At 53.8% G+C, this 14631-nt stretch overlaps 6 protein-coding genes across 6 annotated transcripts; 3 read left to right on the top strand and 3 right to left on the bottom strand.

Moving 5' to 3' along the window:
- Positions 1-52: 52 nt before the first annotated feature.
- On the top strand, positions 53-1952 carry QBC33DRAFT_548881 (glycosyltransferase; the record flags this gene model as incomplete). The annotated part of the gene is made up of 3 exons (XM_060428909.1): positions 53-356; positions 408-1502; positions 1588-1952. Coding segments are annotated over exons 1-2 (1243 nt in total), but the record flags the coding sequence as incomplete, so codon positions are not given.
- Positions 1740-4766, bottom strand: QBC33DRAFT_573102 (OPT-domain-containing protein). Its single transcript, XM_060430687.1, has 2 exons — positions 4193-4766; positions 1740-4121 (listed from the first exon to the last, which is right to left on the bottom strand). Exons 1-2 carry the CDS (start codon positions 4689-4691, stop codon positions 1999-2001), a joined length of 2622 nt encoding a protein of 873 aa, XP_060279863.1. The 5' UTR covers positions 4692-4766; the 3' UTR covers positions 1740-1998.
- A 2022-nt stretch (positions 4767-6788) lies between these two features.
- On the top strand, positions 6789-7597 carry QBC33DRAFT_479077 (glycoside hydrolase; the record flags this gene model as incomplete). The annotated part of the gene is made up of 1 exon (XM_060425306.1): positions 6789-7597. A coding segment is annotated over one exon (708 nt), but the record flags the coding sequence as incomplete, so codon positions are not given.
- A 441-nt stretch (positions 7598-8038) lies between these two features.
- QBC33DRAFT_548876 (FAD-dependent urate hydroxylase) lies at positions 8039-9784 on the top strand. The gene has a single exon (XM_060428908.1). It carries the CDS (start codon positions 8133-8135, stop codon positions 9369-9371), a length of 1239 nt encoding a protein of 412 aa, XP_060279861.1. The 5' UTR covers positions 8039-8132; the 3' UTR covers positions 9372-9784.
- On the bottom strand, positions 9282-10418 carry QBC33DRAFT_548875 (uncharacterized protein). Its single transcript, XM_060428907.1, has 3 exons — positions 10263-10418; positions 9856-10203; positions 9282-9792 (listed from the first exon to the last, which is right to left on the bottom strand). The coding sequence occupies exons 1-3, from the start codon at positions 10332-10334 to the stop codon at positions 9430-9432; spliced, it is 783 nt and encodes a 260-aa protein (XP_060279860.1). The 5' UTR covers positions 10335-10418; the 3' UTR covers positions 9282-9429.
- A 1892-nt stretch (positions 10419-12310) lies between these two features.
- QBC33DRAFT_458788 (serine carboxypeptidase) lies at positions 12311-14299 on the bottom strand (the record flags this gene model as incomplete). The annotated part of the gene is made up of 4 exons (XM_060424902.1): positions 12311-13454; positions 13518-13792; positions 13862-14031; positions 14119-14299. The coding sequence occupies 4 exons, from the start codon at positions 14297-14299 to the stop codon at positions 12311-12313; spliced, it is 1770 nt and encodes a 589-aa protein (XP_060279859.1).
- Between the last annotated feature and the right edge of the window lie 332 nt (positions 14300-14631).

Genomic DNA, 14631 nt, shown 5'->3' with positions numbered 1-14631 from the left:
TGTCCCGACAGTCTGGTTCGGCCGCCTTGGGGGGTTCTAATACCCGGCGCCTAAATATCACCCGGCGCCCCTTTGCCCAAGGAATCACCTCTTCACAAACTCTACCTCTCCTACTGCCTTCAATCATATCTCCAGCGACATCTTACTTTAACCTCCGATGGTCACCTAGCTATTTGCTTCATTCTATACGTCTTGCATCGGCATGACGATGGGCCGTGTGAAGTTGTTTGCTGCCTGCCAAGCTGTGATCCTTGCCTTGGTCGCACTCGCCTTATATTTTCATCCCGACATAACCTCTAGCCTGTACCGGCCGACTCCCCTTCGGGGCCATGATTCTCCCGATCCTTTGCGGAGCAGTACGTGCGAAAACAGACCTGCCCCTCCGCGTTTCTCTAACTCCGAAGTAGGCATCCTGTCGCGCGACAACCTCACGGCGTATGTCAGTGCCATCCTGGATCCTGACGACACGCATATGCCGAGACTGGAATGCCCAAAGCCCGATCTGGTTCGGTACGAATACTTGAAACCAGCGTTTCGTGAACCTTCCGAGATACGATACTTCTTTGCCCTGAATCTCCGAGCATGTCTCCCACTTCTTCCACGATTGATTGGAAGCGTGGTGGAGGCCATCCGTTTCCTTGGACCGGAAAACTGCGCTATATCGATCGTTGAAGGAAACTCTCCTGACGGAACCGCTGAAGTACTCGCGGCTTTGCAACCTCACCTGGACAAGTTGACGACGGTGCATCTCGAACTATCGAACGACATTGATCCACTCGCAGGTGCCAGATTTACCAAGCTCGCCGAGTTGAGAAATTTGGCTCTTGAGCCAATGCTCAGCGATCCAACTCGATTCTCCAACACCACCGTTATTTTCCTGAACGACGTCGCCATCTGCCTGGAGGACATCCTGGAGCTGGTCCACCAACGCCACGTCCTTGGCGCCGACATGACGTGTGCCTTCGACTGGATTTACGGCGAGGATGAACCGAGTTTCTACGATGTCTACGTAGCACGCGCCATCAATGGCGACACCTTTTTTGAGATCCCACCGGACCTGAGCTGGAGATTCTCATCCAATCTCTTCTGGAACGAGCCCACCTCCCAGGAACGCCTCGAGGCGCATAGGCCCTTTCAGGTGTTTGCGTGCTGGAATGGAGCTGTGGCCTTTACGGCAGCCCCGCTGGTGGAGGGGAGAGTAGCTTTCCGATCGTCCCGGGCGGATGCAGGAGAGTGCCATCAGGGCGAGCCGCAGCTGTTCTGCAAAGACATGTGGTTCCAGGGGTACGGGAAGATTGCCGTTGTTCCCAGTGTAAACTTGGAATACTCTAACGAGAATGGGAAGCGGATTAAGGAGGACAAGGGATACGTGTCGCAGTGGATCAGCCAGGGCGCTGGGCCGGAGGACAAGGTCGAGTGGCAACCGCCTCCGGACCAAGTCAAGTGCATGCCAACTTTTGACCAGCAGACCTGGCGTCCATGGAACGAAACCTTGACTTGATGTAATTTAATTCCCCCCCCTCCCCATCACACCCCCACCCCCTTGGGTCCCCATCTCGCTTGAAGAAACTCATTAACAGACCGCAGGAGAAAACTGCACAACGCCTGATAAAATTAGATTTGCTGGATATATATTTCCACCCTCGGTACATAGACTTCCTCTCAAGACTCCAAATATCACGTCTTGGATGTACTGTGAGTAGGCAGCCAGGCTGTCAAAGTGTGTGCAACAACATCCGCTTTACCAACCCAGAAAGCGACGCTTCCTTCCAACAGCTCCGGATTCGAGGTGACCCCACACGAGGCAGCCCAGCATGTAACTAGACAAATTTGGGAAAGCCCGGGCGGTCCAGAATAGCCTTCTGTGTTTTTTCCATCTTGGTTGCAGGCTGGCGGATACACGGCACTGGCAAGCGGGTTACTCACATTATCACAGATGAGGAGTCCCAGACGGCGCCCATTCTGGTTGACTACTTGTCTCACCCCGTAATCTAGTACCTATGGAAAACTCCCCTTTTCGGGACCAAAGTATCCCCTGGCGGGCATTGGCCAAATGCCAACACTAGACCCGTCGACTCCAGCTGAACTGACCGTGTTTCCCCACCACTTCAGACTAATGGGGTTATATCCAATCGCAAAGAACATGATAAGGGCACTGATGGCCACTCCCGCTGTCAAGGCAGCCGACAGAACATAATTGTACTTCTCCCACCACGCCAGCCTATGCCGTGGGAGCCAGTACATGAAGATGAACGATAGTATCATGCCCGGGGTCTTGTACGACATGTTGGACGGCGCCCAGTGCTGCACTCCCTGGATGATCAGGATGGGGTTTAGCCAGAGCAATGAAGCCACAAAGGGGAACAGAGTCCGATCTAGGATCGCAAAGGTCCTCGGCCTGAGCCTCGACCGTAGGTGTTCTCGCACGCCGGGCAGGTACTTTGGCCCAAGACCTTGCCCGACCAAGAAGACGAGAGCAATGACGACTCCGATGAGGAAGCACCACTTAAAAAGCGGATAGAGCGAGCCAAACATGCGGTTAGACCCGAGCAGGCCCCACATCAGGGAGCTCGCGTACAGCGGTGCCCCGTCGTTGGCGCATGTGAATCTGCTGGGCTGCTTGGGCGTGCACAGGCCCTTGACGTTGTTGAAGATGAAGTCCTGGGTACCGACGGCGACGAAGCAAGTGATGATGATCGTGCCGATCTGACTCCGGAACACGGCGCGCGGAGCAATCTTGCAGTAATGCGCCATTTTCTGATCCTGCACATAGTTGTCTCCGTACCCGGCCAGGGCCCAGGAACCCAGTGTTTGCGAAAACAGGAAGGCGTTGGGGTTGTTGGGGAGCATATACCCGGTGATGACTTGGATGAGAGCGCCCAGCCCCAGATTGGTCCCCGTAGTCGCCGACAGAAACGAGAGGGGGACGGCAAACACGAGATTGATGCCGATCATCAGGAACACGAGCCACACGGGGGTATCGAGCGGGTAGATGTTGAGGAATACCATCGAGACGATAATGGAGCCGAGCAAGATCAGCAAGAACCACCAGTCGGGCACCTCCTTGTACCTGGACATTAGCCGGCTGTGCACATCCATGGCCCCTTCGTAGTTGCCCTTGCCATACCGCAGCCCCTTGTAGAAATCGACGTAAGCCGTCGACACGGTGGTCCACTGGTTGGCCATGATGTAGAGGAAGTAAACCGGGTAAAAAGCAAAGTTCGCCCCAACCGTCAAGATGTATCCGGCCGAATAGAATGGAGGTGAGTACTCCTGGTAGAGCGTCTGGTCGAGCTTGTTGTTAACGACCACTTTTTGTACCTGGAAGACGGTGCCATCGTTGGCAAACGCAGAGGACGAGTTGATGGGCAGGTAAGCCGTGTTATACATCCCGCTGTAGTATATCCCGAGGATAATCAAACCGCCGAGGAGACCCCCAAAGTACATGGTGCATGTGCTGAAGAAGGGCTGGGCCAGGGCAGCATAGGAAGACGTGGCAACGTTCCAGTCAAATGTCGTGATGGGGTTGAACAAGCCTAACCCCAGCGAGGATCCGGTGAGGATGGCCAGTGTAACGTTCTCCGGAGCTATCCAGGTCATCCAGTTGAACGTCGATAACGCAGTGAACAGATAGCCGGGCAGCCAGTAGTAGAAGAACATACAGATGGTGCAGATGTAGAAGAACCTGTACCGCGAGACTGTCCACCCGTAGATGTTTTCCTTCGGCTCGGGACGAGTGAGGGCCCGGTTCATTGCGATGGTTGGTAGAATCGTCGGCCACAGTGCCTTGACTGGGTACACGCTGAACCGCCTCAGGTAGCCCGCAAACCCCATGCCCATGAGCTGCACGAACAAGGTCAGCATCAGCTGGTATCCAAACGTGACGAATGTCTGTCCATAGAAGACCGGAGACCTCTGGACGAGTATCATGGAGTAGCTATTCGTTGTGTAGATGGCGATGTTGTACGTGATAGTCGCAAACATTTGCTCCTTGAAGCTCCAACGTCCAGGATTGAGCGAGTGGCGAACCCCCATGACGGTAACCCCCCAATCGGGCAACACGGCCTCCAGGAACTTGGCGCACGGAAACAGCAATATCTGGATTACCGAGCCATTCAGGCCTGTTTAAAAACGGCTAGGATTAGCAAGCGGAAAGGGCCGGGAAGCATTTATGCCTTTGGTTCAATCTCACTGATGGACGGGAATCTGCTGTTGAAAAATGTCGACATGAAGGTGCCAATCACGGCCCATCCGATGCCCAGAAAGTATGCACGGATGGTTTCGATTGGGACATCGGCGTCGTCCACGGGATCCGCAACGGAGCGGACTCCAGGATAGGGGGACGAGTACCTCATCATGGTGGCGTCAATCCGCAGGTCGCGATCGTAAAAGTCGCCGTACGCTTTTGGGCCTTCGAGAAGCCTCTTCATGCGCTCCCTCATGTCGGAAGGGAAGTTCCAGTCGTCCGCGTGGAACTTGACCGACTCCTGGACGATCGCCAAAGCTTCTTCCTCCGTCATGTTGTTGATCTTGTCCAGAATGTACTCCCTTTCGCCGTTAGGGGCGAGCACCTCGAGCATCTCGTGAGTGACCTGATCTCCAATGCGTTCACACGTAACCCGTGGGTTCTGGGTCTTCTCGGGGTCTGACATGTTGACCCCATCCCCGGTGATTTCCATCGCTCCAGACATGGCTGAAGAAGCAACTTACGGATGCTTCAAGCTTGGATGAGGGGAAATCATACTTTAAACAAACGAGGCGGGTTGCGACGGAGGAGGAGTGGGGATTTTCCTTCCAGGCAGTGGCATATAATTAAACCTTCGCGAATATCCCCCGCAATTCGCAAGCCGGTGCGAACCAACGGCCCCCAATTATGATGCCGCATTTGCTCGTGCTTGTTTGGCTTGAAGTGTTGACCACCTTCCCCAAGCAGCATATTGGTGAGCAAGGTTGGCCAATCAAAATAATAACCGATATCCGCACAGAGTGCAGAGACGGTTATGAACCAGTTAATCCCTCCAGCGGGAAGAGGCAACCGCTTCGTCCCTCATTAAAATACCCCGCAGAGCACACACCAGTAACTGCCGATGCGAGAGTACCACCTGTCAAAATTGGCAGGTGCTTAATGGAAAAGCCTAATAATATCCGGTGAGCTGCAAGCTCAGCTTTCTTTGTGGTGAAGTCCAGCTGCGTCAAGGATTTCGACATTGTGTCAAGGGTTTCGGCGAAGGTTGGAAGACTAATTACCAGTTCCGATCAACAATATCAGCTAGTTAAGGTTTTCCATATCAAACCTTGGTGTGCATTTCGCGAAGCTTAATGCAACCTCCTTGGTGCAGGGGCTGGCACTTGTACTGCGCTAACCTACTTATGTGGCTTTCATTCACTGAGGAGACTTTGATGTGGATGGGAACATTAACCTTTCCCAGAGGGTGTCACACTAATTATGCCCTCGCCCCGTATCGATTGGTGGCAAAGCCGGCAGGAGTAGATAGATCAGGACTGTGATCTACAAGAAAAAGAGTGCTTTCCTCACGAAGGCTCAAAAAGAGTGAAGGGGGTCTCAAAAGAAAGGGGGGGTTTCTCAGGTCTGTGTATTGGTTGGTTCTCCCCAAAATCCATCTGAGGTCAGACCTGGATTATTACCCCTCCAAACTTCCAAAAACACGTGACTGGGCACACAGGCCCTCTGGATCTCAGCAGGAGTTGCTGCTCTTTGTCGATGCTCTTATACTGTTAAGCCCCCAATGTCGCCAATGTCCGGTGTCCCCTACTCGACTGCAACTCTAGCCACGAGCTCGTGACATTCAAGGCTGGATACTATTGGGAACTGTCTCGCTATTCTTGTTACCATACTCATATACTTTCCATTGCCAAACTGCAGTCATAGCTATCAGCCTCCTCTCTTTTCTTATCCAGTTTCTAGCACCTCCATACTCTCTCGCAATCACCCCCCTTCCATCTTTCTTTCCCTAATCCCTCACCCCACAAAAGTGCAGCAGCGAGAGAGAGCTTTTCTTCGGGCCGATGCGGAGGGCAATGCACCACAGGCGCGGCGGGCATTGACATCATTCGTCATCGCCAAGTACAGACCTTGACGATGAAATCATTTTCGAGGTAGGTATTCAGGCACCAGCATATCGGCGGAAGTGAGTTGTATCTGCATGCTGGGAGTCTCAAGCAACTTTTAGCTACCATGGGCGGATTCGGGGAGTGACTGACCCGGAATGTTGCTCGGCACAAGGCAGGAAATGGAGAACATATATGAAGGGTATCGAATTGCATAATCTATAATGTGGAGCGCATGCCGAACACCTGATCCTGTTCCAGGTTATCGAAGGCTTTCCCAACCCCGATCTGCAGATCTGCAAGACAGGGTCCCAAATTGCGGTTTGCCAGGAGCCGGACCACGGAACCCCGACCGCCCCGCCTTCCTTATCGGGCCCAGGGATCGGCGCCAAAAAGCCGGGTTGGCGGGCCGCGGGCACGTGCCACACCGTCCCGGCGCCGCATATATATTAAAAGTGGCTACCAAGTCCCCCAGAAGGTGGTCATTGGGAGTGTAGAAACATGGTAAATCCTGAAAATGGAAGGTTTATGGGAAGATCTTGATTACCATGGCAATGTCTGATGGAGCTCAGCCATTTTTAGATATAATATATATATGTCCCAATAATCACCTGTCGAGTAATTATTGTCCACGTTCTGCAGTCTCAGATAACAGGCACCTCTTTACTCTAGTATTGTACGACATTTTTTCGTTTGTAGAAAACATGGCTTTTCTCACAGCCCTTTCCGTTCTTTCGCTCTCCGCTGTGGCGAGTGCCCATGGCCACGTTGCAACCATCATCGCCGACGGAGTGGAGTACCCCGGCGCAGTTCCCGGCAATGTACCGCCCGAGTCTGTCGGCTGGACCGCCTCAAATCTGGACAACGGCTTCGTGGCGCCAGACGCCTTTTCGAGCCCCGATATCATCTGCCACAAAGAAGCCACAGCGGCGACGGCATATGCGACCGTCGCGGCTGGCGGAACGGTCACGCTGGTGTGGAATACCTGGCCCGACTCCCACCACGGCCCAGTCATCGATTACCTGGCCGCATGCAACGGCGAGTGTTCATCCGTCGACAAGACCTCGTTGTCGTTTGCGAAGATTGACGAAGACGGCCTGATCTCGGGATCCAACCCGGGCAACTGGGCCACCGACGACCTCATCGCCAATGGAAATTCCTGGACCGTCACCATTCCCAGCAGCGTCGCCCCGGGAAACTACGTCCTCCGACACGAGATCATCGCGCTCCACTCTGCGGGCCAGCCGAACGGTGCCCAGGCCTACCCGCAGTGCATCAACTTGGAGGTCACCGGCTCCGGGTCCGCGGTTCCGTCCGGCGAACCCGCCACCTCTTTCTACACCCCGGAGGATCCGGGCATTCTGTTCAATCTTTACGAGCCAGATCTTCAATATACCATCCCTGGTCCTGCGCTGTGGCAAGGATAAATCAGGGGCGAGAATGGGGGATCGAATTTGAGAAGGATGGTCAGGCAGACGCGGAGGACATGGATATGATTGGTGATATCAAGAGAATCGAGGCTCGTTTGAGGGCGGCTGGTATTTATTTATGCATAGACTCCAAACCGATAAATCAGCCCTTGAAACCCTCCATTACCCTCGATACTGTTTCTTACTCTGCAAGGGTAGTCTTAAACCTGCACATGGAGTAATTTCCCAGACACTCTCTGAGTCATCACCCCAACCGTCGGTGTGGGAACAACCCCCTATTGCCATGCTAATAGAGTAAAATATTGTCCACTACACTTGACAGCGCTGCAGGCGTCGTCACCGTCATGACGCTGTGCTGACGAACAACGTCGGACTTCAACGGAGTTACCGGAGCTCTTCTCCGTTAACCCCGAGGCCCCTTTTGAGGGTGATGGTGGGCACCGGGAGCTTGGCGGCCGTACCGGACCACGGTTCGGGGATGAGTCGGATCTCGAGTCTGCCCAACCCATCTCAGGGTTTACTTCTTTATAAAAAGCCATCAGATGTCCATCCCGGTCTTCAAAGCATCAACATCAACATCAACATCAACATCAACATCAAGACCAGAGCCTCACTCTACTCTCAGATCCCGCAATGGAATCCCCCAAGCCCCATGTGGCCATCATCGGCGCAGGCCTTGCAGGCCTCACCCTCGCTGTTGCTCTGCACCAGCAGTCCATCCCAGTCACCGTCTACGAATCCCGGCCTGCCCCTTTGAACATCGGGGGTGCCGTTATGTTGTCGCCCAATGCTCTCCGAGTCCTTGATGCTCTGGGGCTATACGGCAGTGTCAAGACCAAGGGCTACAATTTCGAGACTCTCGAATACAGGGACGTTGCCGGGAACATACTCGAGACGTATGAGTTTGGTGGCGAGAACAAGTACGGCTACAGAGGACTTCGCATCTACCGCCATGTGCTCATCGACGAGCTGGTTGCAGCATTGAAGGAGAAGGAAATCGTTGTGCGATACGGAGTCAAGTTTTCCCACGTCATCGAGGACGGCCCCGAACGCGTGACCTTTGCCTTTACCAATGGAACGACCGAATCTGCTGCCCTCCTTGTAGGCGCAGACGGCATCCACTCGACCGTTCGTCGTCACCTCTACCCCGACCTCCAGACCAAGTTCATCGGAATGGCCGGCATCACCGCCGCCGTGCCGACCTCGCAGTTGAATCTTCCCGCTGGCTACCACCTTCCCGTCACCATCACCTCACCGCACGGCGCCTTCGTCATTGCCCCACAGGGAGTCGACGGCTCCGAGGTCCTGATCGGCAAGCAGCAGCGCGTGGCGGCCCCACAAGACCTCCCCGGGTGGGATCGGGCCTTCGTTGCGGACAAGGAGTCGGGGGTCGAGTTCCTGAAACAGGACGCCGAGCACTTCCCCGAGATGGTGCAGAACGCCGTCTCGCACATCAGCCCGGCCAAGGTCAACAAGTGGCCCTTCTTCGTGGTACCCAAGCTCGAGAGATGGGTGTCGGAGACACGCCGCGTCATCATCCTCGGCGACGCCGCCCACGCCATCCCGCCGTCCGCGGGGCAGGGCATCAACCAGGCTTTCGAGGACGTGTACATGCTGGCGCTGTTGCTGGGGCGGTCCGACGAGATCGGCAGGCCTCAGGAGGCCCTTGGATTTTGGCAGACATACCGCCAGCAGAGGGTCGACGAGATTCTCAAGCTCAACGAGCAGATCGACCTCAGGCGGATGCCTGCCGACGACGCGGTTACTGCGGCAAAGGGGCAATCTGCGAGGGAGGCGTTCGAACTTGGCTGGCTTTACAAGCCGGACTTCAAGAAGGATGTGGATGATTGGTTTTCTCAGCAAAGCAACTAATTAGAGACTGAATTTTGGGGAAATGGGGTAGCTATGAAATTGCATGGACAGGGAGCTTTTATTCCGGCTCTCTCAGAAATTTACGCTTTTGCTCGAAACCACGGAGTCGTGCTGCAGTCCAGTCCTCCTCCGAGATGTAGTTAAAGGTGTCTACCACGTCTTTCCGGCGCATATCGCCGTCATCTGCTGATGGCGGCCGACGCTCCCACTTATCGCGATAGATGCCACTGGTCTCGATGGGCTCCTCTGGGTCAACACGTTGACGGTTGTTACGGTCGCCGCGGAAGGGAAGTGGGCAGGTTGGTGGCGGCGTTGCATCAGAGACCAGGAATTGCACAAGCTGTTGCTTCTGGTCCTCGAGGAGTCGGCAGATACGATAGGTCACATTTCGCAGGTCGGGATGAATGTATACAGCATCAGGCTAGGTGACTAGTTAGTCCAATTTCAATAGTTGTCGCCAAATGCAGGACGTCTGAATACTCGCCGCAACATCAGGGGCGGATCCTGGCTGGCGTCTGTCGAACAGGACGACACCGCCAAAGATGCGCGTCTCAACCCAGTACCCAACTCCATCAGCAACACCTTCGGGATACTGGTCATAATCGTGGTACCAGGTGTGTCGGAAGAGAGTTCGGAGTGGACCCTTGGGGTAAAAGTTCCTAAGGTCTTCAGATGGCCGCCATGTGCCAAGATCATCGTCTCTGTGCAGGTTGGAGTCTGTCGACTTGAATAGGCAGACGGCAAGCTGGTGCACAGCCACAACGACAAGCTCGATGAGCCTTGTGTGGAAGGCTTGAGAACCCGGGGCAGCTGCTTGGTACGCATGGATGAGCTAAGAATATTTAACGTCGGCGTCAGTGGAACTTGGTGTGGATAGAATGGATCGCCTACCTCTGCATCAACCTGCAAAGCACTGGCATTGAAAATTGTCGGAAGTTGCTGCGCTCTCTGCAGCACTCCCATCAATCGACAGCTTTTGGGACTTAGCGTCACTGTCCATCTTGGGAGATGATCGCTCAGAATAATAGATGACAGATCCTGGTGGTTTGGTCAGTTTTTGAGAGATGCAGGTTTTCGGGTTTTGGTTTGTATGTTACCTACCTATGTATGATGATGTAAATGTGATGACGGAGGCGGCGTTGGCAGCGAAAAGCGATGAGGATTGAGGAGACTCGACAGAAAACCGGCGAGAGATGGAGTCCCATTCAGCACGACGGAAGACAAGAGGACCGGGATTTAAAGGCCGTAGAGCGATTGATTCTAGGCAAGAGTGGCGTAAGGAATTGTGTAGGTGACGTGTCGGCGTCGTCGAAGGTCAAAGTTAAATCGATTATTACTACTCTGTATACGCCACGATACGTGCCGCCTGCCAAATTTGGCGACATGCCTGGCTACCTACCTACTCACAATGCCGACCCTTTTTATGGATGGGAGTAAATCATGCGAATTAGGAAAAATAAAGAATTTGATCGGTGGCTGTCATCTTCGCAGCTGTGCCAGCAAAAACCCTGTAAAATAAGCATGGTGAAACTCCCCATACTAGGAGCTCGAGAAAGAAGTTCCTTGTTTCTACCAATGAATCACCTTCGCCTCAGTTTTCCCAAGCTACCTGCGGAGTACACCCTCACTCGTCTTGCTCTAGTAGATGGTACCACCTTGATAGCAAGCGGAACTACCGCAACCTCTCTCTATCTAAGGTAAGGAGGTACCTCCTACACAGTGCTTCTACCACCTACTTTGGTACCTCTACCTACTTTGGTAGCTACCTATATCTCGGTAGCCCTTACGCGGTGCCTGTGACGCGTCGCCATGTATCTCACACAAATACCAACCCACGGGGGATAGCTCGCGTATGGAACAGACTTTTCCCTCCCCTTGTCGGTTTGGACTCCCACGATCCGTGATACTTCCGCCCAAACCGTTCCCTTCTCTCTTGCCAGAAGACACCTATGAGTTTGGGGCTCCTTTTTCCTGCCATCGTTTCCACTTCTCTCTCATCACATCCAAGCCATTGTGACCACGCAGGGCCACGGGACTGACACCATCGAATTGCCGCGAAACGACAGACGGTACCGAGTAGTGAGAACCATATTCGATCGCGGTCTGCTTAATCTCGAAAGCGAAAGGGGGATGTAAGGGTTCCGTGAGCTCGCGAGGGAGATTGTGATAGGACGCAGAGACCGTGGCCAGCCATGCCTATATCCCATCGGCGACACTTAGTTCAATCTCTTAACCCAGTACATTGACCAATTCGTTCGCCTGATCAAAACCGAATGCCAGGAGGTATATCTAGTTGAGCTGCCCGGGATGCCGCAGCTGTTCGATTCGACTGGACAAACAATGCCTCAACGTTGGACGATTTCCATGCCCAGGACGCTGTACATATGCGGCTAGAGCGGCTGGTGTGTCTTGTCAATGTAATATCGATGGGAATTTTTCTGCGGGGAAATTGGCAACAGCTACTGATGCTGTTTCCGTCGGTCTTACCATCGCTTTCTAGTCGCTCTTTCTGTTGCTGTCCATCGCTATTGCGATCACTATCTATCGCTCTTGCCATCGCTGTCCATCGCTATTGTCTTCACTGTGTATCGCTATTGCCATTGCTCTCCATCGCTATTACCATTGCTGTCCATCGCCATTGCCGTTGCTGTCTGTCGCAGAGAAATTCCCTTATTGATCTCCTGTGTTGCCATAGGTGCTGACAACATCAACCAATATGTCAGATCATCCAGTCCATGGCAACATAGAACTCAGAACACAGATCGGTACAATATTTAGGCGTTTGCCTACGTTGGGTTTCCAGGAAATATTTATGCCCCCAATGCTAAAAGAAAGCCTAGAGCAACAGATAGAGATTTAGCAACACTTCTTCCGTCCAAGGAGGTTGCCGATGCTACGATTACCAAGTTAACTGGGTTCCTAACGGTGCAGTATGAGTTTTAAACAAGAAGGGACCAACGGGCAATGTTCACGCTGGGAAACTTACAAGACGCGGTTGAAGACTGCCCCGTCGTCGTGGAGCTCCCACCAGAACTGCAGCCACTGGCGCCAGGACCGGACTTGCCATTCCACTGGATAGGCGATCCCGTGCCAGATCCAAGCTCATCGGCGGCCGGTTGGCTGGCATTGGCGTACATGGGGAAGGGTGTCGTGCTATTCAGGGCGTCAACACGACCCAGGAGCACCTCAACCTGCCTGAAGGCCAGGGCAGCCTGCCACATCGGAACCATGTGGCCGGTCAGCTCGACTAGTGCCCAGGTCAGGCCCCTCTCCTCGTGCCACGTTCCTAGCACGCCCTGTCCAGAAGTTCCCGCAACCGACGGGTTGTCGTGGTGGGGTACAAACAGCGGGCTCTGCGGCAAGGACTGGAATCCCTGCTTGCCACCCCAGGTCATGTTCTGGATAGCGAGCAGCGTGGAGTTGGCGAGGAGAACGAAGTCCATGCTTCCGTGGGCGATCTGCACGTTTTTGGTCCTGTCGACGACGTTGGGGATGGCGGCGTAGCTGGACGGGTCTGAGCCATCGTGATCGCTGTCGAAGACACTTTCCTCGGCGCAAATCTGCCAGTCGACGTCGAGTGGTGCGTTGATCGCCTTCTTGACGTCCGTGCGGTTAAAGTAGATTTCTCGGCCCGGAGCGACGTAGAAGTCCGAGTAGGGGAACCCGAGCACGTCGTCGGGAACCGGCAGTAGCTGGGCCACTTGATACAAGTTCCAGCCCGGATTGATCTCGAGGATGGCGTCTGCAACGAGGTCGAACATGACGCAGTCGTGGCGGATCCGCGTCCCGTTCATGCCGGGAAGGTCGGCTGCGACTGGCTGGGGTCCAGGCGGCGGGAAAGTCAAGTACTTGTCGGTAAAAGAATCGTAACCGCATGCTTCAGACCGGTTTGCAATCTGAGCCTTTGTGGTGTCATTGAGAGGGAAGACATTGGCCCAGTAGTCGACAAAGTATCGTGTCGGGGCCTCCTGAAGGACGCCGTCCTCGATCACCGGGTCGTAAATCAGCATTCCCTTGACATCAAAGTAGGCAGTATCGTTTGCATCCAACATGTGGCTGGCAATGTACGGGCAGTACATCCCTCTTTGTTTTCTCGTCAGTGAGACATGCTGCCTTCATGGGTGTGGGAAGGGAATCCCAACGTACGCATACGACTCGCCCGCTATGTACACCTTGTAGCCCTGCAAGCTGAAGGTGTCGATGAAATTCTTCCAAAATCCCATGAACTGCTCTGCCACGTCGTCTTCGTTCTTGGCAGTGACCGTGCCCTTAGAGAAACCGGTGCCGACTGGCTGCTCTACATAGACAATGTTGGTGAGGTGATGCCAGCTCCATGGATTCTGGATCGGCGCATATGTGCCGGTCCCCCATGTGAAAGGACCGTGTTCCTTCAGCAGGCCGTCAAGCGATGAGCATCCTGGCTAAAGCTTGCGGTCAGCGTGGCGAGTTGCTTGATTAGTCGAATGGAAATGCGACATTCACAAACTTACGCCACCGTTCAGCCAAAGGAGGATCTCCTTCTCCGCCTTATTGGAGGTCGATGGGAAGAACCAGAAGTACAACTCCCCATCGCTGTCCCCGCCAATTGGCAGCAACCCTGCATAGGATTCGCCAATGTCGAAGTCGACGTCCGGAATGGCAGTCCCGTTCACAACGAATTCTGATGCCGATGGTGAGTCAAGAATTAATCAAGACAACAGCACGTATTCACGAGAGACGCATGAGAAGCACAATCCGAGCCACGTACTTGAGCTATTCGAGTTTAAAAAGGTCGCGTTTTCCGACTGCCGTTTGGCAATTGGGAGGGGCGCATTCGCCTTCTGTTGCTGATTCTTGGGAGGCCGCCATTGGAGCCGAGGGCTGTCAACTGCAGCTTTCGCCGCAGAGGTGCAACAGAGGATGGACGCGAAAAGGTGAGTCAACCGCATTTTGACCGACCGACTCGCGATGGAGGTGACAACAAAAAGGGCGGCGCGGGGTGAAATCGCATAATGAGAACACAAGGTTGGCTTGGCTTCGCTGGAATGTGTTCAAAATGATCGACGGCGATCACTGCACGGCTGGTTGCTACAACTACCGGAAATAAGCTGAACTAGGAAGGTCAAGTCTACACTGCATGACGACATGCGGTGGACTCTTCACAGTTTGCTGGCCAATTCAATGTGACCTGCCATTTGAGGCATGGCATTTATAAATTAGTATTCATCCAACCAAATCATAGTGGGAATTATATTAATGTGCCTCGATCATACCTAAAACA

The sequence above is a fragment of the Phialemonium atrogriseum genome (assembly GCF_030411735.1).
Source record: "Phialemonium atrogriseum strain 8032-3 unplaced genomic scaffold QBC33scaffold_29, whole genome shotgun sequence".
NCBI classification, from domain to species: domain Eukaryota; kingdom Fungi; phylum Ascomycota; class Sordariomycetes; order Cephalothecales; family Cephalothecaceae; genus Phialemonium; species Phialemonium atrogriseum.
The sequence above is the reverse complement of the archived record's forward strand: the minus strand, read 5'-3'. Positions and strand labels throughout refer to the sequence as shown.